At 38.0% G+C, this 25366-nt stretch overlaps 1 protein-coding gene across 1 annotated transcript in view; it reads left to right on the top strand.

The window, feature by feature from the left end:
• Positions 1-25366, top strand: part of SCN9A (sodium voltage-gated channel alpha subunit 9) — a 161426-nt gene that overhangs the window by 126317 nt on the left and 9743 nt on the right. The window contains exons 19-24 of the mRNA XM_018064047.1: positions 6548-6702; positions 9013-9186; positions 13219-13341; positions 17608-17889; positions 18685-18738; positions 19595-19732. Coding sequence (XP_017919536.1) covers positions 6548-6702; positions 9013-9186; positions 13219-13341; positions 17608-17889; positions 18685-18738; positions 19595-19732 — 926 coding nt within the window. The remainder of the gene's footprint in view (positions 1-6547; positions 6703-9012; positions 9187-13218; positions 13342-17607; positions 17890-18684; positions 18739-19594; positions 19733-25366) is intronic.

Below are 25366 nucleotides of genomic sequence, written 5' to 3'. Positions count from 1 at the left end.
TGTTCCACTAAAGACTTTATACTCAATGGACCTGCTGGGGCAAGAGGTTCAGCCTGATGAATTAAACAGGGCAACCAATGAGCAATGGCAAACTTCAGCGGCTTATCTACTTCTTTTATCCAATCACCAAATAATCATTAAGTACTTTCTTTCTGCCAGGCACAGGCCTGAGCACTGGACAGAGCAGTTGGAAAAAAAAAAATAGGTTTCTTACCCAAATGAACTAGTAAGTGTATAGTAGGTCAGATAAATGATATGTGCTCTAGAGAAGTAAAGTGAAAATGGGAATACCAAGGTCAAGGGATAGAAGCCTGCTGCTGCTGCCAAGTCGCTTTAGTCATGTCTGACTCTGTGGGACCCCATAGACGGCAGCCCACCAGGCTCCCCCATCCCGGGGATTCTTCAGGCAAGAACACTGGAATGGGTTGCCATTTCCTTCTCCAATGCATGAAAGGTGAAAAGTGAAAGTGAAGTCGCTCAGTCATGTCTGACTCTTAGCGACCCCATTGACTGCAGCCCACCAGGCTCCTCCGTCCATGGGATTTTCCAGGCAAGAGTACTGGAGTGGGGTGCCATTGCCTTCTTCAGGGGAGCAGCCTACTACCATATAAATAGAGTGATCAGAGAAGGACTTTCTAGAACGGTAACACTTGATCGGAGACCTAAAGGAAATTGAAGCAGACATATGAAGGAAGACTGTTTCAAGCAGAGTAAGGAAGGCATATGCCCTGAAGTGGGGATATGCACATTTGAAAAGGAAACCAAGGGGCCAGGATGAGTCGAACAGATTGAGAGGGGGGAAGATTGGTAAAAGGTGAGGTTAGAGATGCAACAGAGGCCAGATCATAAGAGTATTGAGAAACATACGAATCTTATTTAGAAGTCTCACAACATGTCCTCTTATAAGCAGGTGGGTGGGTGGGTAGCAAGGGCAGAAGTTGGAAAACCTCTGAATGTTCCTGCAGTAATCCAGGCGAGAAGTGATGGGAAATTAAAACTACTGTGGGAGTATGAGCATCTGAATATATTTTGAAGTTAAAGCTGAAGGGATTTGCTGATGGATTAGATGTTGGGTGTTAAAGCTTTCTTTTCTTTAGAAGAGTCAAAGATGACTCCAAGCTTGGGGCCTCCGAGAAATACATAGTCTCCACATGAAGGGTTAAAAATAAGCGGGCTTGGTCTCCATGGGAAATCCACAGTTTGTTTACTTATAGTAGAAATGACCCTGACCAAGTTGTGATTGGCTGACAAGCGTTGAGCTAGAATCAGTGCCAATCTAGAGCAGTATTTGGCCTTCAGAGGTTTTTGTTACCTGAAAGGCAGCAGAAAAATCAAGGCAAATAAATGTGTGAGTTAAGTCAGAATAATTGTGTTTTGGTGAAAACGAACAGTAACAGGATTTGTTGTTTATAGTCTCACATCCATTGAGCCTTTTCAGCTTCATAACTACCACTTTATCAGTTTGCACCTTATTCCTCTTCACCTTTTTCTCCTCCCTCTTCTTCTGTGTCTTTCTTTAGTTCTGTGTCATAGTGTTATAATTCAAGACTTCAGGTTTCTTCCCCTGTTCTAGTACCATTCTTCACTATCCTTAATTCTAAATGTCTTTGCAATCTGTATAATTATGAGCATGACATGACTCTTTCATTCTGCTTGGTTTTAATAGTACTGCTGTTGGATTAAACAATTAGCAAATCAAAAAATCAGGATTAGGGTGTGAGAAGGATACATTCTTCCTTATAAGGATGTGTTTTCTATTAATTTGATAGGAGGCACTAACTCAGCTCTGCCTTCAAGCGTTCTGAGTTCAACTTCCTAAAAAATAGCTAATAACTAATCCTAACTTTGATAACAAAAAAACTCACTCTTTTGTGCCTATTTTGTCTTTTTTATTTTTGGAGGAAAATATGGACAAAACATTTGTTTTAAAGGATTTAGAATTTTTAAAGTGTTTTAAAAAAGATATTTTCTAATCAGTTTTTACATTAATTATACTGATCATGCTGTTACATTTTTATTAATGGATAAACTGTCTTAGAAGAAGTCTGTGGTTTCTTTTTTATTTGAAAGCATTAGTTTAACATGATGAAAACCAGTGATTTTATGTAATGACTCATAAGAGCAAATAAATGAAACCACCCAAAAGGAATAGCATTTACCCATGGGGACCCATTAAAATGTTTGAGAGGTTCTCTGTTATGTTTACATTTAATTAATAGTCCTTTAAAAAAAGAAAGTGTGATACCGTTGCTAACCAGCTAGGCTGGAAACCTCTTGGGATATACCTTTCTATGATGGTCAAACAGGCAGTGGTCTTGCACTCCTGTCTCAAAATAAGAGAGAAACTGTGAGGTATGATAAATCCTGAGGAAAATATTTATGCACCTTCATCTCAGATAAAAGGTTTATCTACTTTTCTAATTAGAATATATAGTGCCTTTTCCTGCCTGAATCATAAGAATAATATTCTCTTCAATCTAAATACTGACAAAAATAAATCCCAAATGGTAAAATCTTCTTGGAGCTTCCTTGATGGCTCAGTTGTAAAGAATCTGCCTGTCAAATGCAGGAGATGCCGAAACTTAGAAGTTCCCAGAAAGGGCAAGAACACATAAAGTATACATGCCAGGAAAAATGTCAGAGACTTGGGGGAAAACATAGCTTGCTACATTTCTATAAAGCTGAAAATTATTTACTAAGACTTACCTCCTATTAAGAATCAATGAACTAATTTCACTACAGAATCATAGAAGAAGTACAGTACATTGTCCAAAAAATGTATTTCATTAAAATTCTAGCTATGTTGTTTCAGAACATACAGGTTATGATTATATGAAGTTATTACTTGATAGGCTCAATATTTTAATGAAACATATTGGTTGATAGACACGGAAATTATTTTTAAAGCAGCCATGAAATTTCCTCCTTGGAAGGAAAGTTATGACCAACCTAGATAGCATATTAAAAAGCAGAGACATTACTTTGCCAACAAAGGTCTGTCTAGTCAAGGCTTTTATGTATGGATGTGAGAGTTGGACTGTGAAGAAAGCTGAGCACCAAAGAATTGATGCTTTTGAACTGTGGTGTTGGAGAAGACTCTTGAGAGTCCCTTGGACTGCAAGGAGATCCAACCAGTCCATTCTGAAGGAGATCAGCCCTGGGATTTCTTTGGAAGGAATGATGCTGAAATGAAGCTCCAGTACTTTGGCCACCTCATGCAAAGTGTTGACTCATTGGCAAAGACTCTGATGCTGGGAGGGATTGGGGGCAGGAGGAGAAGGGGACGATGGAGGATGAGTTGGCTGGATGGCATCACCGACTCGATGGACATGAGTTTGGGTGAACTCCGGGAGCTGGTGATGAACAGGGAGGCCTGCCGTGCTGAGGTTCATGGGGTCGCAGAGTCAGACACAACTGAGCGACTGAACTGAACTGAAACTTCTGAAACAAGTATCTGAAAGCACTGCTCGTTTTTGCTCTCCCAGTTCTACTTTCTCTCCAAATGAGGTTTTACGCCTAAGATTTTTAAGAGAATTAACTGTCGTACCTCTTTTTAAATTCTTTCTTTTCTTTAAATTAATTTTGATTGTTTATTCTTTAATCAATTTTAATTTTAAAATTGTTCAGTTGTTATTTCTCTAAGCCTCTCTTGGTCATAGCTGTGTTCACAGTCCTTCATGAAACTTTTTCCTCACTAACTTTTCTTTTACTTCAGCCTCTTGTACATTTCCCCCACCGCTGACTCTTGTCATTTCCTTCAGGGTTTTCTTTTCTTCCACCTATCCCAGTGATGTACAGCTAAATGTTTAACAACCAGTTCTCCAAGAAAAAAAAAAAAAAGTGGTATACGTACTGCCATCAGTTTACCATATTTTGTTGATGTAAAGGATATGTGGTACACAATTTACAAATAATAATATAATCAACATCCTTCATTGACTATTCCATATAGCTAATTAGTTCTCACAGTGTGAATTTTGCCAATTTTTAAAATTTATAACAATGATTGCAATTGATAAACAAGAATAGTTTTAACCTGAAAGTTGCGTGGTATTTTCATTTACATTAATCGGTATCATGAAACAGACTTCCTGACAGAACTTGACTCATTCATCAGTGATGTGAACAAATTTTTGCTGAATCAGATAATCGGATTTGAGCAATGAAGGAATATTTCCTCAAATTTTTCATGCTATTCGCAGTGTAATGGCTGCAAACACACATAACTTTTACTGTTTTATTAACATTTTATCCATCACTTTCTTAGTCTGCTCTAGAAAATCAGCAAGCCTTGACTTATAGCACTTGATAACTTTTGTAAAGATTCCCACCATGACTCGTCTCAAACTACTGGTGTCACTTTGCTGCATGTGGGGTTGAAAAGAGACACACAGTAGCCCAACAGTGTAACATACTTCTACCAACCAGGTAGCATACATAAAGGTACTCAAGAGCATTCAGTACAGTTCAGTTCAGTCGCTCAGTCATGTCCGACGCTTTGCGACCCCATGAATTGCAGCACGCCAGGCCTCCCTGTCCATCACCAACTCCCGGAGTTCACTCAGATTCACGTCCACTGAGTCAGTGATGCCATCCAGCCATCTCATCCTCTGTCATCCCCTCAAGAGCATAAATAATAGTAAATTGTAGTAAAATTATTAGAGTAATATGTTTTTAGTATTTATTACCTTTTCTAAAGTTAGACTTTAAGGTTTATATACTTTAATTTTTGATAACAGCTGCATTTAACAACAGGCTAGCAAAATTTTCCTGACAATTTCACAATAAGTTGTCAAGACCAATGTGAGTTAGTTCCAGCATACCTTTGAATTCTCTTAATATAGCTGTTCTAGAATGTTCCAGATTTGCCCCTTTTCTCTCTCACCCTAAATACTTTTTTTGTGTGGCCTTACAACTGTCCTGATCTCAGCTGACACATACATGCTAACAATTCCTTCACATTCTTTTCCAGCCCAGACTTTTCCTTTAAACTTCACAGATTGACACCTTCAAATATCTATAGGACCTCTGTGCTTAGAGATTGCACAGGCATCTCAAACTCATTACCACCCCAAGCAGCTCCTGCTGCTGTGGTCTTCATTCATTGCTGACATCCTCGCAATTGTCTGGGCTTCTCCCTTCTTCTTACATCCCATATCCAGTCAGTCAGCAAATCCACTGATTATACCAAATATGTCTTGACTCTGTTACTGCTCTAGTTCCTAACAAAAGCTACCCTAATCCATTTTTCTTGTTGGGAATACTAAACCAACACCCAAATTGTTTTCTAGTCTGGGTTTTTCTTTGTACCTCCCCATCTCTCTTTTTTCTTCTCTTCCAACTTATCCTCCACAGTTGTTGGAGATGTCTATTTAAATTATGATCTTCCTATATAATTCTCTACCCACAACCCTTCACTTACCCTTCATTAGAATATAGGACATAGACCAAACTACTTAAGGTGGGGGAAAATATTTTCTATAATCTGACCAATTTCTCTGCCTCTTCTCTCATCCGTGCCTCTTGTGTACACTTTGCTTTCATCTCAGTTCTGAAATAATCCCTGTACACATTTTGCTGCCTCTTGGCTGGAATTCCATTCAAACTCTTCTTGACTAACACTTTGATTTAACACACCTCTTCCAGAAAACCTCCTCTGACCTTACTTCTTCAACAAAGTAAGCCAGCTTAGGTGAATGTCTTCCATGCTACCAAAAATAACCCTGGCTTATCTGTCCTTTTAGTTGCTTTATCCTATTGTAGCCATTTATTTCTATATCTAGCTGCCTAACTAAAAGCCAAAAATAGATTCCATAAGAAGAAACTGTGTACACAGCTGAGTAAAATGCTTGCTCAATAAATGTTTGATAAGGATGTGAATGAATAAATCTAAATAACTTTAAATTAAAAATTCCTGTTTTTTTTTATAGAAGTATGTTTTACATCTGTGATTCCAAAGTCAAATTTGTTTTTAACTTACATTATTTGAAAGTTTTATCTGCATCTTATAATCAAGATCTATTTCTTTTGAACTGAATTTATAGGTCCTTCCACTAATTTTTAAAGTATTACTTAGAATGCTGTTTCTCAAAAGTGTTTTTTTAGAGGAGTTGAAGCAGCAGCAGATTGTAGACTAAATTCACATCAAGAAGGTCATGAAATGCAATATTATCTTGAGATTTATATTGACTCACCAATCATTGTTTACTGCTCACTGTGTATCAGGATTAAGATTGTATTAGGGCTGCAATAATAATTAACAGTATGTGGTTTAAATACTGTAGAAGAGGTTGATGAAGAACTAGGGAAATATAGAAAACACAAATATATCCAAGTTAGAAATTACTGACAAATATTAAGAAAACGCCATGGAGATTTAGGAGATAAGAAAAAGCAACACCCAAGTTAAAATTATTTGAAGCTTCAGATGTGCTTGAAATTATTTGGTTGAGGAATTATCATAAGGAGCACTTTGCATTAAATAATATTCTTAAGTATTTTATTTATTCTGTATATCCAGCTTTTACATGCATGTCTTTCTTGCCAGGTTGCGTACAGAGGTTCCCATGCTGTCAAGTCAACATAGAATCAGGGAAAGGAAAAATCTGGTGGAACATCAGGAAAACCTGCTTCAGGATAGTTGAGCACAGTTGGTTTGAAAGCTTCATTGTTCTCATGATCTTGCTCAGCAGTGGTGCTCTGGTAAGTGATCTGACACCTAATGCTTAAATGGATGGTCATTATCTTTAATAAATGTGTTGGAAGTTAAAAATATTGTGGCTTTTTTTTTTTTACTTAAAAATTAATTTTAAAATTAAAAAAATAAAAATAAAAAAAATTAATCCCTCTGATCAGTAAAGGATAACATGTTAGTCACCTTAGTAAATATTTACTACATGCCAGGCATTATTCTTTCTCCTGGAATGCAATGATGTTTAAGACCCACAGACTTTTCTCAAGGAGATCAGAGAGCTTTAGGGAAGTAAGAGGCACGGGTGATACAGAACTGGGGTATGTTTGTAAGTGAAGTACATGCACGTTTAAGCTCTGGAGCAAGAAGAGTCATCTGCTTGGGAATTCAGAAACACAGATGATGTTTTGCAAAAGCTAGAAAGATGAATAGGAATTTTCCAGCCAGGAAGGTGGCCTGAGCGGAATGAAGCATGAAATGGCGTGAGACATTTAGGAAATTGAAAGTTGTCAAACTGTAGAAAGTGTTGTGGGAGGAAGAGCAAATCCAGGGAGGTGGGTGGTGACCAGAGATACTGTGAAAAAGACAGACAGTGTCAACTTATGAAGCATCTTGCATAAGAGAAAATACTGTAGTTTTAGGATGCAAATGGGATAGGTCTTTCATTCTTACACATGTGCTAAGCACTTTCTATGAGGTTTGAAAAGGATCTGGGAGAGTTAGAGGCTCCCTGAGCTTTTTCTTGACTTAGAGAAGGGAAGCAAGTAAGTCCTGCGGGCTCGACTTTAATTCTTGCATTTCAGTTCCATTGTCATTCAGAAACTCTGCCAACTGCTAGAACCTTCTCTCAGCATCTTAGTAGGTCTGTCCATTCTCTGTATCCCAACTTCTGTGTTTCCTCAATATTGACAATAACCTTTTGTAAAAAGTGATAGAAAAACTTGGAATAAGAAGAATAAGAATGGCACAAGTCCATAACTGTGGACAAGTAAATCATTGTTAACCACTATAGATGAAGGTCCTTTGCTTTAATTTTCTCCAACAAGGTGAATATTGTTTAAACTTGAAAGAGAAAATCCTAATCCTTTAGACCTGTCTAGGTCAGCAGTCATTTTCAATTGCTTCAGTTAACTCGGTTCTTTAAGTCCATTCAAACTATTTCTCAAGGACTTTGTGGCTGTAACCATAGTATCATCGTCTACCACTCGCTGAAAGTTCTTGGGAAGTATCAAAAGGTGTCACATTGATGGAATGAATATAACAGATATTAGTGGAGCTGAAGATTTTAATGAATGATAATGGGTTGGTGAAAAATTCAAAGAAAGAAACCATCTTCTGTGTGATGTAGCCTTATTAAGCTACAGCACTGATTCATTTCACAAAACTTTCCTGTTGTGTTCTTGACGTAGAGCTAGGTACTGAGAATTCATAAACACATAAGAGCTGAAGGAGAGGCTCTAAATCCTATTGCTGGCTTGAAGAAGAGTGCAGGGTGAGAGAGATTTATAGGAGGGGCTGACCCTGGAATCATGTCTTAAATTATTAGGACTTATTAGTTTGTAGGAGAGTGTAGGGGTGTCAGATAGTGGAAATCACTGAAAGAGTGAGAGATCATGGTTCTTTTATAGGACTATAAGTAATTTCATTCTTTTGCACCCTATTTCTCTTGACCTCTGGTGACCAGCCATCTGTACTGATGAGAACTAAGTGTTACGCCTGCATGTGTGCTTGAGTGTTAAGTCGCTTCAGTTGTGACTGACTCTTTACAACCCTGTGGACTGTGGCCAGGCTTGTCTGTCCATGAGATTCTCCAGGCAAAAATACTGGAGTGGGTGAGAATGGGATAGGTCTCTCAATCCTGCAGGATTCAGGATCTTCCCAACCCAGGGCTCAAACTGGCATCTCTTACGTCTACCAGGCAGATTGGTGACTCAGTGTTTAAAAAAAAAAAAAATCCGCCTGCAATACGGGAGATGCAGGAACCCAGATTTGATTCCCTGGATTGGAAGATCTCCTGGAGGAGAAAGTGGCAACCCACTCCAGTATTCTTGACTGGAGAATCCCGTGGCAGAAGGCTGAAGACCATGGGATTGCCGAGTAGGACACAACTTAGCAACAGACTTCCTTCCTTTTTTTCCCTTTACCACTAGCACCACTTGGAAGCACATGTGTTCCACTGTAACTAAACCAGAAGAAAGTCAGCAGGCCCATAATAGTATAATATGTCAGTGATCTCTTTATCAGAATTTCACTTCCTGTTTTGGTCTTGGATCATAAGCTTTAAGTTGTACCGAATTTAAATTTGAATGTTATTTTCACAGGCTTTTGAAGATATATACATTGAAAAGAAAAAGACCATTAAGATTATCCTGGAGTATGCTGACAAGATATTCACTTATATCTTCATTCTGGAAATGCTTCTAAAATGGGTAGCATATGGTTACAAAACCTATTTCACCAACGCCTGGTGTTGGCTGGATTTCTTAATTGTTGATGTAGGTACTTTTGAGTAAATTTTAAAGACGCTTTATTCTTAATAATAAGAGATCTGAAAAATCTCACTAATGTTGTGTATTAATCATATTTAGATAGGTGATATGCAAAAAAGTTTTTTCCAAGGCATAGCTATACCTTATAATCTCCTGTGTTCTCTCAGACTTCCTCTATGAGAAATTTGATTTTTGATACTTATACTAATAATTTCATATTTGAATTTTTGATTCACCTTTTTAATATATATGTTACATAGTTACTGCCTAGGAAAAATGAATGGTAAGATGAATACTTTTGCAATATAATAGTTTTAAAGAAAGGCTAGCCAAAATAAGAAGTAACAGAAAGAATGTAGATCTTTTAGCCTGTAATTATGATTGAGTCTTCTAAAAATTATTATAAAATATTCAAGATCTTCACAAACTTCTTAAAATATTATCCCAAACTTTGCTCTTTTCATCTCTCAGCTTAAGAAGAAAAGTTTACAAGCAAAGTTGAATTTATTTTTAGTTAATAAAGAGATTTGGCTATTTAATAATGGAATTTGTTTGTATTTTGAAAATCTGAAGTGTGATTCTCAATATTTTGGAGTATGTAATATGCAGAATTCAGGAAAGTTATATAGCTTCAATTTGAATTTTTTAAATATTTTTCAAAAAGCTAAATAAATTATCTATATATATAATATGTATAATATATATGTATATGTGTATAAAATATTTTAATAATGCAACAGAGCAGAACTCCACTCAATATGCACAATATTCATACACATCTAGGCATGTGGATTTAGAGGAAGAGTTGAGATTTTTTTTTTTAATATCTCAAAAACAGAAATTTATCTATCTAGCACAGTTGCTCTCAAAGTGTAATCCCTGAACCAACATCTTTGGCACATGTGGGTGGGAGCTTGTCGAAGATGTGAATTCTCAGGACCCACTTAAGTGCTACTAAATCAGAAACAATGGTATTGGGACCCAGCAAAACTATGGTAACAAACCCTCCAGATGATTCTGGTGCATATTCAGCTTTTAGAACCACTCATGATTTGATATTCAGAGGATGGGCTTATTTGATATCTGCAAGATTCCTGATTATTTGAAACTTGCTTGACTGACCATTATTCTTCAGAAGGGGCATATATCATGCTTATATACATGTATACATAAGTAGAAAGATAAATATGTGCATATATGTAGCTGTTCTTCTCAATTACAGACTGCATTTAATTTTCTCAATAATGTGCATTTATTCAATATAATAGCACTCACTTAACAGTGGTTTGGGGATCAGGTTAACCATTTCCTTAGGGGTTATTCAGATTATAATAGACATTTTAAAACTTTCTTTCTGCTTATTAAAAAAAAGAACATTTATTATTCTAATTTAAAAGTACACCTATTTTTTAAACATACTCAAGTGGAAACTAATGGGCCTGAAAGATTAGGTGAATTTAAAAGTGATATGAGGATTAGTTAGGAATGCAGGATATATAGCTGCTGCTGCTGCTAAGTCGCTTCAGTCGTGTCCGACTCTGTGTGACCCCATAGATGGCAGCCCACCAGGCTCCCCCGTCCCTGGGATTCTCCAGGCAAGAACACTGGAGTGGGTTGCCATTTCCTTGTCCAATGCATGAACATGAAAAGTGAAAGTGAAGTCACTCAGTCATGTCTGACTCTTCGCGATCCCATGGACTGCAGCCCACCAGGCTCCTCTGTCCATGGGATTTTCTGGGCAAGAGGGATATATAGCATGAGGACCTAAAAAGAAACAGTTACACTACATTTAGTGAGACATTTAGAAGTATGATAGCTATGTGAAAGCAAAACACTTCACCACACATCCTGACTCAAAAATCAGTTCACTGTGTTTCTGACAGCAGCAGTAGTGAGCTGATAACTTTTTCTACTCCTTTAATAGTTAAACGTAAGGAAGTTGACTCTTGATTAGCTCCTAATCTTCCCTGGGAAATTGAATCTTTCAGTCATTACTTAATCCCAATGAACTGCATTGCAGATATTCTTCTTAGTCATTGCCTCTTATTGCACACAGTGTGAAACAGTGGATACTTTAAATGGATCTTATTCAAACACTACAGTTACAGATTTCAGGTCATTGAGGAGTTCATTGTTGCTTACCAAAATGTGTATTGCTCTTCTGTCCTTGTTTTTTCTTCTGAGATAACTTACGATAAGAACACAGATTTCTGTTGGACACTGGTTGTGGTAATTGTGGAGGGTCATCTAACATGACGAAGTTCTTATATGTCTGTACTGATTGTGAAGCCAGTGAGATCACCTACTAGTGAGCTGTCTTCAGTACAATTGAGATTTTGTCCCACAAATTATTGCTAGGAAAATCTTTGCTGCTGATTCTGAGAAACCGTAGGGCAGAAAAATCTTGTAGAAAATTTGCCTCGTTTCAAAATCATAAGTCTTCAGAATACTTTTGAATAAGTTCTATACTAGGACATGAGTTTGGCTGAGTGAATGCCACACTCTTTGGACTTAGCTTTAGAATCACACAGTTCATTATTGTTGTTCAGTCACTAAGTCGTGTCTCTTTGCGACCCCGTAGACTGTAGCATGTCAAGCTCCTCTGTCCTCCATTATTTCACAGAGTTTGCTCAAACTCATGTCCCTTGAGTTGGTGATGCTATCTAAGCATCTCATCCTCTGCCACCCCCTTCTCCTTTTGCCTTCAGTCTTTCCCAGCATTAGAGTCTTTTCCAGTGAGTTGGCTGTTCGTATCAGATGACCAAAGTATTGGAGCTTCAGTTTCAGCAACAGTACTTTCATTGAATATTCAGGGTTGATTTTCTTTAGGATTGACTAGTTTGATCTCCTTGCTGTCCAAGTGACTCTCAAAAGTATTCTTTAGCACCACAATTCGAAAGCATTAGTTCTTCTGCACTTAGTTGTCTTTATGATCCAACTCTCACATCCGTACATAACTACTGGAAAAACCATAGCTTTGACTATACAGACCTTTGTCTGCAAAGTGATGTCTCTGCTTTTTAATATGCTTTCTAGGTTGGTCATAACTTTTCTTCCAAGGAGCAAGCATCTTTTAATTTCATGGCTGCAGTCACCATCTGCAGTGATTTTAGAGCCCAAGAAAATACCCTGGACTTTATTCCAATTGAAATTTTGATAGTTGCTTTAATTAAATGTTCAGAATTAACAAGCAAGTGAAAAACCTACAAAAGTATATAAAGCATATGTGATTTTATTTTTCAGATATAAGAAATAACTTTCTTTCCTTCTATTATTTCTTTTTTTCTGGTTAACTTTCCTTTAAATCTATTTCCTTAAAAAGGCATCTATTTTAACCAATTTTTAGACAATTAGTAAATAACTTTATATACAAATCATGTTGCTCTTGTTGAGTTGCTCTTCAGTTCAGTTCAGTCGCTCAGTCATGTCCGATTCTTTGTGACCCCATAGACTACAGCATGCCAGGCCTCCCTGTCCATCACAAACTCCCAGAGTTTACTCAAACTCATGTCCATTGAGTTGGTGATGCCATCCAACCATCTCATCCTCTGTCATCCCGTTCTCCTCATGCCTTCAGTCTTTCCCAGCATCAGGGTCTTTTCAAATGAGTCAGTGCTTCACATCAGGTGGCCAAAGTATTGGAGTTTCAGCTTCAACATCAGTCCTTCCAATGAACATTCAAGACTGATCTCATTTAGAATGGACTGATTGGATCTCCTTGCAGTCCAAAGGACTCTCAAGAGTCTTCTCTAACACCACAGTTCAAAAGCATCAATTCTTTGGCACTCAGCTTTCTTTATAGTCCAACTCTCACATCCATACATGACTACTAGAAAAACTATAGCCTTGACTAGATGGACCTTTGTTGGTTGCTCAGGAGGGAGGTGGGAAGGGGGTTCAGGATTGGGAACACCAATAAATTTTTATTAATTAATAAAAAAATAATAAAATAAAATTGACTTGTTCTCATCATACATTATTATTTAATTGAAATGATTAAATGACGTTTTTGATTAACGAAAATTTTCTTTTTTGTAGGTTTCTTTGGTTACATTAGTTGCAAACACTCTTGGCTACTCAGATCTTGGTCCCATTAAATCCCTCCGGACACTTAGAGCTTTAAGACCTCTGCGAGCTTTATCTAGATTTGAAGGAATGAGGGTAAGAAAATACTAAACTTTATAATATATTCATATTTCTTAATAGAGTATGAAATATGAAAAATGGGTAATTAGGAATTATGGACTGTTTATACACATGTGCATATATATACATATGTACAATCTGTCTATATAAATAAGTGTGTATACATGTGCATATATATACATTTCAGTGCATATTGTTTAACAAAGAATAAATGAAATATAGTAATGCCTCCTTCGTATTATATTGTTAGGCAGTGATTCAAATAAGTTACTTTTCCCTTCCTAAATGAAAATCTTTCCTAATGCAAATGAAGGGGACACTATTAGTCCTGACAGCATCTCTCATATACAAGTCATCAAGAACTTGTCTGTATCAGGTGCTCAAATAATATTTTTTTAAGGAGTCACTCTGGGTAGGAAGAATAAGACAAGACAGAGAAGTAGCATCAGGTATCACTTTAAATTTCATTCTTGAAATATATGGTTCAATGAAAATGGAAATATCTCCAAATTATATTTGAGAAAACGGAAGCTCTGAGTTAATTTAATTTGCACTAGACTGTATAGTGCCTGAAAACTGATTCATTTTTCAGAAACAAAGCAGGTGAGATAAATAATGACTACCAGAAACCTAGCTTTAGGGCTGTATTAAACAAGCAACTTCTTCATAAAATACATAGAGGATAAGAGGACAGTGAGTTTATTTTCTCTAATGAGCTCATGTCCTCATTTGTTGCCACTCCCCTCAAATTTCTTCTTCTCCAGATACGTTCCTGCTTTTTCATGCCTCCATTCTCTTGGCTGGGAATGCTTCTCCCTCCCCTGTCTCAACTCTAACTCATCAATATGGCAAATTCCTACTTATCCTTTAGACCTAAATTTAAATGTGCCTTGTCTGTCCAGGTATAACTGGGCATCCTTCCTATGTGTTCAAACACATAAAATCCTTATTGTATTGCATCATACATATTTATCTGACTGCCTCTATGTAGTCTCTGAACAATTTAACATGCCAGTTAATCTAGCTCACTGCTTCTCTAAATGTAGTCAGCATCATTTGAAGACTTACTAGAAATGTAAATTCCTGATTGCACCCTAGATCTGCTGAATGATAAACTCTGGAGTGGGGCTCAGAAATCTGAAGCCTCTGGGGAATGGTAGACGTGTTTTAGCCTAGCAGATCTTCATTGTCATTTTTGCTAACCTAATTAAGACTATAACCTCAACTAGTTAGTATATCCAGTACATATTGTTCCAATGTATATGAGAGATCATTATACAAAAAAAAAAAATTTTTCATAAGTAAAAGTCAATTCCTGTTTGTCATGTAAGAACTGAAAAATTACGTTTCATTTTATACACAAAGGTAATATTGGAATTAACATTAATTTTGCTCTTTGAGCATTAGTATATAGAATGTTGCCATCAGAACTTCTCACTGATTCTTGGATTCAAGCGGAGCACTTGTGACATTTTCATGATCAAGGAATATACTTTGACCAACAAAACTACTTCCCTCAGTGATTAAGTCACTCCATTATTTTACCCTGTTCTTTGTTCTTCATCTGTAATACAGGTGAATAGGATGAAGGAGAATGTTTTAATATATTTAGAGTGATAAATGTATCTATTTAGTTATGTTTATTAGCCAGGCAAAAAAAGGTATGTTTCTTCACAATGCAGGGTCATTTTTAAGAATATGACTGGAGACATTTTATAGTTAGCTTCCTTTGAAAAGACTTGAGGTTCTGGAACTTACTGACTTCTCCAAATGGCTTCTCATCAGAACAACATATATCCATCTCCCTCAGAGATCCATCATAACGTGCATTCTTTCAGCAAACATTTTCAACACCAACTATGAGTCAAATTTTGTTCTATAAAAGAAGTACAACGGTAAATAGACCCCAGCCCCCCGGGAGTGAGTCAGGACAATGTTCATGGAGAGATAGACAGGGGAATATCAGTTATTCTGTGGCATCTGCTGTAAACAGTAAGCACCCAGTGCTAGGGGAGTAAAGATGAAAGTGGCTCCCTGGGGAGACCTGGGAGGGGCTTCATAAGGAGGTGACCTTGGAGCCATGACTGAAAGAATGGGCCCTAGCTCACAGGCAGGTGGGCATTCCTGGCAGAGGTGCAACTTGATAGAGAAGGACAGAGTTGAATAGGCAAGGGGTGTTTGAGCAGCGGCTAGAAGGATCAGCACACCTAGGTGATAAGCATAGTGGGAAGGTAAAGGAAATGAGGGTGAAAATGCAGGTTTGAATCATAGCTGACCAGTTTGAACTCTCTAATCCTGTTCTTTCTAACCCTTTTGGGGGTGATGTGCACTATAAAACTCTTGTGAAAGTATAAATCATCTGCATAAGCAAAGCATGCCCAGAATATTTTCATATAATCTCATGCCCCCATGGAACCTCAACAGGTCCATGAATCGCAGGGTAGTAACTGTAGTTCTGGATCAAGAGTCAACAACCAAAGCCCACAGGCTGGATGCCTGTTTTATAAAGGAAGTTTCTTTGGCTCACATTGCATTCTTCAGTCACTCAGTTGTGTCTGGCTCTTTGTATAACCCCATGGACTGTAGGCCACCGGGCTCCTCTGTCCATGGGGTTTTTCCAGGCAACAATATTGGAGTGGGTTGCCATTTCCTTCCCCGAGGGATCTTCTGAACCCAGGGACCAAAAGTGTGGCTCCTGCACTGGCAGATAGATCCTTTACCTCTGAGCCACCCAGAAGGCCCTCTGGACCATAGCCACACCCACTGGTTTATGTCTGGTCTGTTGCTGCAATGGCAGAATGGAATAGTGGCAACAGAGATCATATGACCTGCAAAGCCTAAAAATATTTAAGACAGCGTTTGCCAACTCCTGCTCCAGACAATCTCTAAAGTAATCAGGGATCCTTAATGTCTTCCCTTTTGGAAACGTCCTGAGAACCTGCTCAACATATTGCAAAAAAAGAGGGAACATATGCTTTTTACTTATCAAGTTAGTCTTTAATGCATTTGTCCTCAAATTCAGGGTAGGGTTTAAGAAGATAGTAAGTTTGGAAAGATGAGGTAATTAAGAAAATCTAGGGAGTGATATGCCTGGATGGCATCACTGACTCAATGGACGTGAGTCTGAGTGGATTCCAGGAGTTGGTGATGGACAGGGAGGCCTGGCGTGCTGCGGTTCATGGGGTCGCAAAGAGTCGGACATGACTGAGCAACTGAACTGAACGGAGAGAGTGATAAATATTAGAGTAGTTGCCGTGCAGTATAAAGAGGCATTGGTGACAGGTAGTAGTAGAAATGGCTGAAAAGCAGAAATAAAGGGAGGATGAAAGATAAACTACTGCATTTTTGTGTTAGCTGAGACTAACTCTGTCTATATTTAGCCAAGGCTTATATGTAAAGTGCTTTTTAAAGTTAGAATAATAAATTTGAAAAGATTGCTCTCATTCTGCAGATGAGGAAACAGGGATCCTAAGATCTCAAATATATTTATGTATCACATAACTAGTGTCCATGCATGCTAAGTCATTTCAGTTGTGTCCAACTTTTTGAGACCCTATGGATGTAGCCCACCAGGTTCCTTTGTCCATGGAATTCTCCAGGCAAGAATACAGGAGTGGGGTGCCATGCCCTCTTCCAGAAGATCTTCCCGACTCAGGGATCAAACCTGAGTTTGTTATGTCTCCTGCATTGGCAGACAGGTTCTTTACCACTAGTACCACCTGGGAAGCCCCATCACATAACTAGCAGAACCAATGAAATCTAAGGTGTTCAAACCACAAAAAGATTCCCAGTCTTAATTCCAGTTTATATATAGTAATGGTTTACATGGAAGAATTTTAGCACTGGCAATTCTAGGACTATGAACCTTTAAATGTACATTTTGCTTATTTAATCATTTATATTTATACATTTCTTTCTTTTCTAGAGCATGCAGATTTTATGACTTCATCTTACATACATCAGGTTTTTGGTTTATTCTTTTATTTATTTAATTTATTTGAACTGTCATTTAATCTTAGTAAATTGTTTTGTGTTGTTGCTAACAGTTTCACTGTGTGATCCTCATGTGTTTTTGTAAACTCATTGAGCACAGGGCTCCTGTCTCATTTTGTCCTGCTTAGCACACTGCTGAGCATATAGTAGGCATTCAATAAGTCTTATGTCTTAAACATGTAAGAGTAGCTTTTCTAACTTTTTAAATTCTGCATAATGTTTCATTAATGTTGCCTATTTAACATCCTTACTGGTCCTAATCATTCTTTTCTTTGTTTTGAATGCTAGGTGGTTGTGAATGCACTCATCGGCGCAATTCCTTCTATCATGAATGTGCTGCTTGTGTGCCTCATATTCTGGCTGATATTCAGCATCATGGGAGTAAATTTGTTTGCTGGGAAGTTTTATGAGTGTATTAACACCACAAATGGACTACGGTTTCCTACGAATGAAGTTGAAAACCGTTCTGCCTGTCTTGCGCTTATGAATGTTAGTCAAAATGTGCGATGGAAAAACCTAAAAGTGAACTTTGATAATGTTGGACTTGGTTACCTGTCTCTACTTCAAGTGGTAAGTGACTCATTTGATGAGTGCTTGATAATTTAGTGCACACTGGATGGAGGCGCTGTCATTATCATATAGCTATTAACTAAAAATTAAAGATAAAGTACTGTGTGACTTAAAAAACACAAGTGGTCTTTCTTAAAACATGTGCCTATAAATATGAGTTAAGAAGCATGGGCTCTATTGCACTGCTCTACAGGTGATTAATCCATAATCACCTTTTCAGAGTCACCTGACCCCTCTGCCATTGTGCCTTCTGAATTACTCCAAAAATGAATAGTCATTTTTTGGACTATTAGTTTCACACTACAAGGAAATCAGAAGGACTTGCCACGGGTACAGAAAATCCTTAAGATATGAAGAAAAATTACTTCTTTACTTAGTTGTAAAACTCTCCACCCCCTCTGGAAAAATAAAAGTTCAGGTACAAAACTCACAGGCAATTATAACAACCTGGAAATTCACTGGGACTGAGATTGAGAATGTGACTTGGCAATGTGCCCCGCTCTCTTTCTTCTTGACACAGCATCTTTATGTTAAGTTGGTATCTTGAAATATAATGGGCTCTCTTTATCCATGGCTTTGCATCTGCGTGATGCAAGGGCTTGAGCCTAGGCAGATTTGGGTATCTTCAGGGAATGCCCTGGAACCAGTCCCCCCTGCATGTGCCAAGGGATGACTGTATAGTTCACTAACTTAATATTACTTAATAAATGTTGAAATATTAAATACACTTACTCATTTATGGCTATTTTAGACTATGAGCTTCACATTCAGATTCTATCAATGTTATATTTACAGGCAACGTTTAAGGGATGGATGGATATTATGTATGCAGCAGTTGATTCTGTTAACGTAAGTATTGGTAAACAACACCAAACTCTACAATTTTGAAAAGCTTCTTTGTTTAGTTAGGTTCTTTTCAAACAGCAGCTCCAAGAAGCTCTGGCTACGTGCACACACACTGAAGAAAATCCGCCTGGTAGTTGCCTCGGTTACCTGTGTGGCATTTGGAAACAGAGCTTGACTTAAATTCTGTGACTCTGCTGTATCAGACAAGCTTGCATCTGACTTGCAGCAAGCCACTTTATCTCTCTGAGCCTGTTTATTGATCTATAAAAGGAAAATAATTCACCACTACCTCATGGGGCTGTTCTCTGGATCCAGCTAGAAAATGTAAAGAGAGAACTTAGTTCAGCCTGGCAGTAATGTGTTCAGTAAATATTTATCAAAATAAAAATGAAATAACATGTTTTATTTATCCATCTTACTGCTTTTATATTTTAAAGTGCCTTGGAAGAGTTAATGTGAAGTAAGTCTCACACTAAGGAATTTTGAAAACTACTGACTGGTTTATATTATCACAAAAGCTAGTGAAGATATTTCTATAATCAAATTTAAAAAGGCAAAATTTATATAAATGATATCATCTCTTTTACCGTTTTTTCTGGAAATAACACGGATTGTAATTTACTTACTACATTGTCCTATAATCCAAGAAAGTGGATAAGCCCTTTGTAGTTATTTGAAAATTATATTTAGTATTGAATAAATGTTTAAGAATGATTATGTTGAAGTTTAACAACACTATGGCTTCTGTAAAACCACATATACCTAGGATTGCACTATTTGAATTTCCTTGTCAGAGCATGTGAGAAAGAAAATGATGAATCTATTGTCAACATACTGTTAACTTTTGTTAATTCCATAGGTAGACAAGCAGCCCATTTATGAATACAGCCTCTACATGTATATTTATTTTGTCATCTTCATCATCTTTGGGTCATTCTTCACTTTGAACTTGTTCATTGGTGTCATCATAGATAATTTCAACCAACAGAAAAAGAAGATAAGTATTTCAAGTTTCTGTCATTGCCCTGAAAGACGTGAACATTATTTTTCCAAAAAATATAATGTGAAATTTAATGTCAATTACTTCATTAGAATTTCATTAATTTTCCAAGTAGTTTTTAGTGTCCAGTGATGGATATGCTTAATCTCATTCATCTCTGCACAGAAAATAATCATCATGCAATGCCTGAGACCTGGGTTCGAGTCCTAAGTTGAGAAGATCCCCTGGAGATGGAAATGGCAACTGACTCCAGTATTCTTGCCTGAAGAATCCCATAGACAGAGGAGCCTGACGGGCTACACTCTATGGGGTCACAAGAGCTAGACACAACTTAGCGACTAAATGACCACAAAGTCCTAATTATTTTTAAGCAAAACATCAACTGTTCAGATTTTTTTTTCCCCAGTGTCCCCTGTGGAGACTTGATTAAGAAAACTCAGTGCACTACTTATTTATTCAAAATGCTTTTCATAAATAGTTCCTATATTCTGTTCTGAGCCATAAGAGGGATTATTCTTGTAGACTTTGTCTTGTAAATGAGGAAAGGCACAGAGATTTTGAGTGATTTACCAAAATTATGCACCTGGTAAGTGATAGGGTTTTAATAGTCAGTAATTGATCTTATATATTTTGTATATTATTTAGGCCCCTTTCTACCCCCCAAATACTGTAATATGATATAGTTATAAATGCAATAAGAAGTTAACAAGGACTATAAATAGGCAGTTAGAGGAAAGCTAGATACAGCTAAAACATCTTTATGATGTATGTGACAACTGAGCAGGCCTTGGAAGATGGATGAAGAGACACATAGCAACGGGGAGGCAAAAGGATAAGTAGTCCACAGCAGGTCAGAGATATGTCTGAGCACATGCACAGTGATGATAAAGGAGGCAGCGATCCAGGCAAAATACCAGACCATCCAGCTGGGATGTAGTTTTGAGAAAAGAAATGGTAAGAGGTCTTGATTTGCTTGAGCACAGATCTGAAAAGCCATATTAGATATTTTTCAATAGGAGCTGATGTCATTGGAGTATTTTGAACAAGGAAGAACATACAAGCAGGACATACACATTTATTAAGATTTGATGACATGTCTGATCCTGTGTAAAGTACTTTGCACAATGATCTTCATCACATTCTGTAAGTGTAGAGGGCATAGTATTCCCATGTCACCTCTCAGAGGGGTTATGTGCCTTGCACATGATCGGATAGCTCAGAAGTAGCTGCATCGTAGATCCAACTCTGAGGTCTCTTTTCCCAGAATTTATGAAAACCCAGCTTTAATTTTAAAAATTAATCTTATCATGCATGAGAATGACTGCTAAGCTCATCAAGATCTAGTTTATACTCTGCTTTACCTGCGACTTATGACACACTTCATGAAGCAATGTCATCTATTTCATTACATGCTTGCCTGGAAAATCCCATGGATGGAGGAGCCTGGTAGGCTGCAGTCCATAAGGTCGCTAAGAGTCAGACACGACTGAGCGACTTCACTTTCACTTTTCACTTTCATGCATTGGAGAAGGAAATGGCAACCCACTCCAGTGTTCTTGCCTGGAGAATCCCAGGGACGGGAGAGCCTGGTGGGCTGCCGTCTATGGGGTTGCACAGAGTTGGACACGACTGAAGTGATTTAGCAGCAGCAGCAGCAGACCACACTTCATTCTCCAAATTAGTCATTTGCAGCACTAGAGAATGTGTGTGTGTGAGTGCTAAGTCGCTTCAGTCATGTCCGACCTTTTGCATCCCTGTGGACCATAGCCACCAGGCTCCACTGTCCGTGTGATTATCCAGGCAAAAATACTGGAGTGAGTCACCATACCCTTCTCCAGGGGATCTTGCCAACCCAGGGGTGGAATCCCATGTCATGTCTCCTGCATTGGCAGGAGGGTTCTTTACCACTAGCGCCACCTGGGAAGCCCACTAGAGAATAGGGGATACATTCAATTAAGAGATTTTAGGGGGTAGGATCTACAGTATTGTTTGTGGTTTGCAGGAGAAAAAATTGTCTGTGAAGTCTCAGTTTTCTCAAAGTAAACTGAGTTACTGTGGCTGTAGCACCACCCACAGGAAAAGAGACTTTAGAAGGATAAGGTATAGAATAACAAGAGGAAGTGATTCCAAGTACTTGCTTAGTACCTAAAAAAAGACATGTACTTGCAATGAAATGTTATTCATGATATGATTGACTGTTCATGGGTGAAGGAAAATGTAGTAAATATTGTGTTGTTTATGCTTACATTCTGAACACAGGTGTTTATTTTTCAAAGAACTTTTAAAATTCCTTGTTCTATTCTAACATTTTATATCTGACAGTCAAAATTAGTATTATCATATATTCATGCCTTTAGGCAGAGAATCTTAAATAAATAATCTTGAAAAAAATATATAAATTATACCTTCATTTCCAGTGTAGTTATTCTTCCTACTTTAGTCATTATATATGTGTACCTGTGATACATAAGCACACGTATATAGTTCTGTAACATTTCCTATAGAGGATGAATTATACGTGTGTCTAGAAAGAGCAGTATGATCATGACAGGACCGCCACAGCCCTCACTGCTTTACTCCCCTTGCTTTTAAATATTATTCTTACAAGAATTGCCACTGCAGGAAGATGGGATGAATAGACACCATTACCAGTAACATTAGGCACAATTACTAATTTCAAAACACTGACAGCTCCTGTTATCCCCTACCATTCTTCCAGTGTTTCATTTGCATTTGAAACATGTGTTTCATCTTCTGCCCCTTTCTGAATAAGTTTGCAGTTTCTTTCGAACCTACTTGGAGAATGAAAGAAGACAGGAACAAGCTGTCTTCAGTTAATAACCTACTACGTAGGAGGCCTCCTGTGCTATACAAAATGTGTAAGAATTCATCTAATCCATAGAACAAACAAATGAAAGTGGTACCTTTGTATGTGTGTATAAACCGAGGCCTCTAAAGAGTAAACAGCTTGTTTCAAATCAAGAACTAGGTCATTGGCAGTTAGGATCCAAAGTTCTGTTTGAGTGCAAAGCCCATCCAAAATGAAATGTGGCCTCTTAGTGCTTTTTAACTTTAACACTTTGATCTCGGTTTGGTGTGAAAGTCAAAGTGTTAGTTGATCAGTCATGTCCAACTCTTTGCAACCCCATGGACTATAGCCCACCAGGTTCTTCTGTCTATGGAATTTTCTAGGCAAGAATACTGGAGTGGGTTGCTATTCCCTTCTCCAAGGGATCTTCCCAACTCAGGGATCAAACCTGCATCTCCCACTTGGCAGCCAGATTCTTTACTGCTGAGCCACCTCGGATACCCACCAAATACCCATACCTCTTTCTAATCGCCAACCCCACTTTATTAGTTTTTCAAACTAGTCTTTGAAACTAGTCCTTAAGTCTTATAAATACTGTTTTTATCTTTAACAAATCTATGTGATAATTGGGTTTTAATAGTTCATCAGAAAATACACTTCTAAAAATTTGAACTTAAGTTATTAATGAGTTCAGGTTATAAAAGGGAAATGTATGCAATGTATTTACACAAATGACTAGTACAGACTTTGGTACATGTAAGTAAATTCTAAGTAACATCAACCCTTTTCAGTAACAGTAACCTTATTTGGAAGGTTAATAGCAACAACAGGAATTATAAATAATTATTCAGTGTTTGAAATGCAGTACCTTAATTGATCCTCACAACAAACCAATGAAGTAATTACTCTTGTAGAGTGAGATTATTCAGCCTTCAGATCAGTTCGGTCACTCAGTCGTGTCCGACTCTGCGACCACAGGAACCACAGCACGCCAGGCCTCCCTGTCCAAAACCAACCCATGGAGCCCACCCAAACTCATGCCCATTGAGTCGGTGATGCCATTCACCATCTCATCCTCTGGCGTCCCCTTCTCCTCCTGCCCTAAATCTTTCCCAGCATCAGGGTCTTTTCAAATGAGTCAGCTCTTTGCATCAGGTGGCCAAAGTATTGGAGTTTCAGCTTCAACATCAGTCCTTCAGGATGGACTGGTTGGATCTCCTTGCAGTCCAAGGGACTCTCAAGAGTCTTTTCCAGTACTACAGTTCAAAGGCATCAATTCTGCGCTCAGCTTTCTTTATAGTCCAACTCTCACATCCATACTTGACTACTGGAAAAACCATAGCCTTGACTAGATGGACCTTTGTTGGCAAAGTAATGTCTCTGCTTTTTAATACGCTGTCTAGGTTGGTCACAACTTTCCTTCCAAGGAGTAAGTGTCTTAATTTCACGGCTGCAATCACCATCTGCATTGATTTTGGAGCCCCCCAAAATAAAGTCTCTCACTGTTTCCACTGTTTCCCCATCTATTTTCCATGAAGTGATGGGACCAGGTGCCATGATCTTCATTTTCTGAATGTTAAGCTATAAGCCAACTTTTCTACCTCCTCTTTCACTTTCATCAGAAGGCTCTTTCGTGCTTCTTCACTTTCTGCCATAAGGGTGGTGTCATCTGCATATCTGAGGTGACTGATATTTCTCCCGGCAATCTTGATTCCAGCTTGTGCTTCTTCCAGCCCAGCGTTTCTCATGATGTACTCTGCATATAAGTTAAATAAGCAGGGTGACAATATACAGCCTTGACACACTCCTTTCCCTATTTGGAACCAGTCTGTTGTTCCATGTCCAGTTCTAACTGTTGTTTCCTGACCTGCATACAGATTTCTCAAGAGGCAGGTCAAGTGGTCTGGTATTCCCATCTCTTTCAGAATTTTCCACAGTTTATTGTGATCCACACAGTCAAAGGTTTTGGCATAGTCAATAATATTAGCAAAAATAAATGTTTTTCTGGAACTCTCTTGCTTTTTCAATGGTCCAGCGGATGTTGGCAGTTTGATCTCTGATTCCTCTACCTTTCCTAAAACCAGCTTGAACATCTGGAATTTCATGGTTCACATATTGCTGAAGCCTGATTTGGAGAATTTTGAGCATTACTTTACTAGCATGTGACATGAGTGCAATTGTACGGTAGTTTGAGCATTCTTTGGTATTGCCTTTCTTTGGGATTGGAATGAAAACTGACCTTTTCCAGTCCTGTGGCCACTGCTGAGTTTTCCAAATTTGAAGACGTGTTGAGTGCAGCACTTACACAGCATCATCTTTCAGGATTTGAAACAGCTCCACTGGAATTCCGTCACCTCCACTAGGTTTGTTTATAGTGATGCTTTCTAAGGCTCACTTGACTTCACATTCCAGGATGTCTGGCTCTAGGTGAGTGATCACACCATCGTAATTAACTGGGTCATGAAGATCTTTTTTGTACAATTCTGTATATTCTTTACACCTCTTCTTAATATCTTCTGCTTCTGTCAGGTCCATACAGTTTCTGTCCTTTATCGAGCCCATCTTTGCATGAAATGTTCCCTTGGTATCTCTAATTTTCTTGAAGAGATCTTTAGTATTTCCCATTCTTTTGTTTTCCTCTATTTATTTGCACTGATCGCTGAGAAAGGCTTTCTTATCTCTCCTTGCTGTTCTTTGGAACTCTTCATTCAAACGGGTATATCTTTCCTTTCTCCTTTGCTTTTCACTTCTCTTCTTTTCACAGCTATTTGTAAGGCCTCCTCAGACAGCCATTTTGCTTTTTTGCATTTCTTTTTCCTGGG

The sequence above is a fragment of the Capra hircus genome, chromosome 2 (assembly GCF_001704415.2).
Source record: "Capra hircus breed San Clemente chromosome 2, ASM170441v1, whole genome shotgun sequence".
NCBI classification, from domain to species: Eukaryota; Metazoa; Chordata; class Mammalia; order Artiodactyla; family Bovidae; genus Capra; species Capra hircus.
Note: the sequence above shows the minus strand (reverse complement) of the source record. Positions and strands in the feature narration are given on the sequence as shown.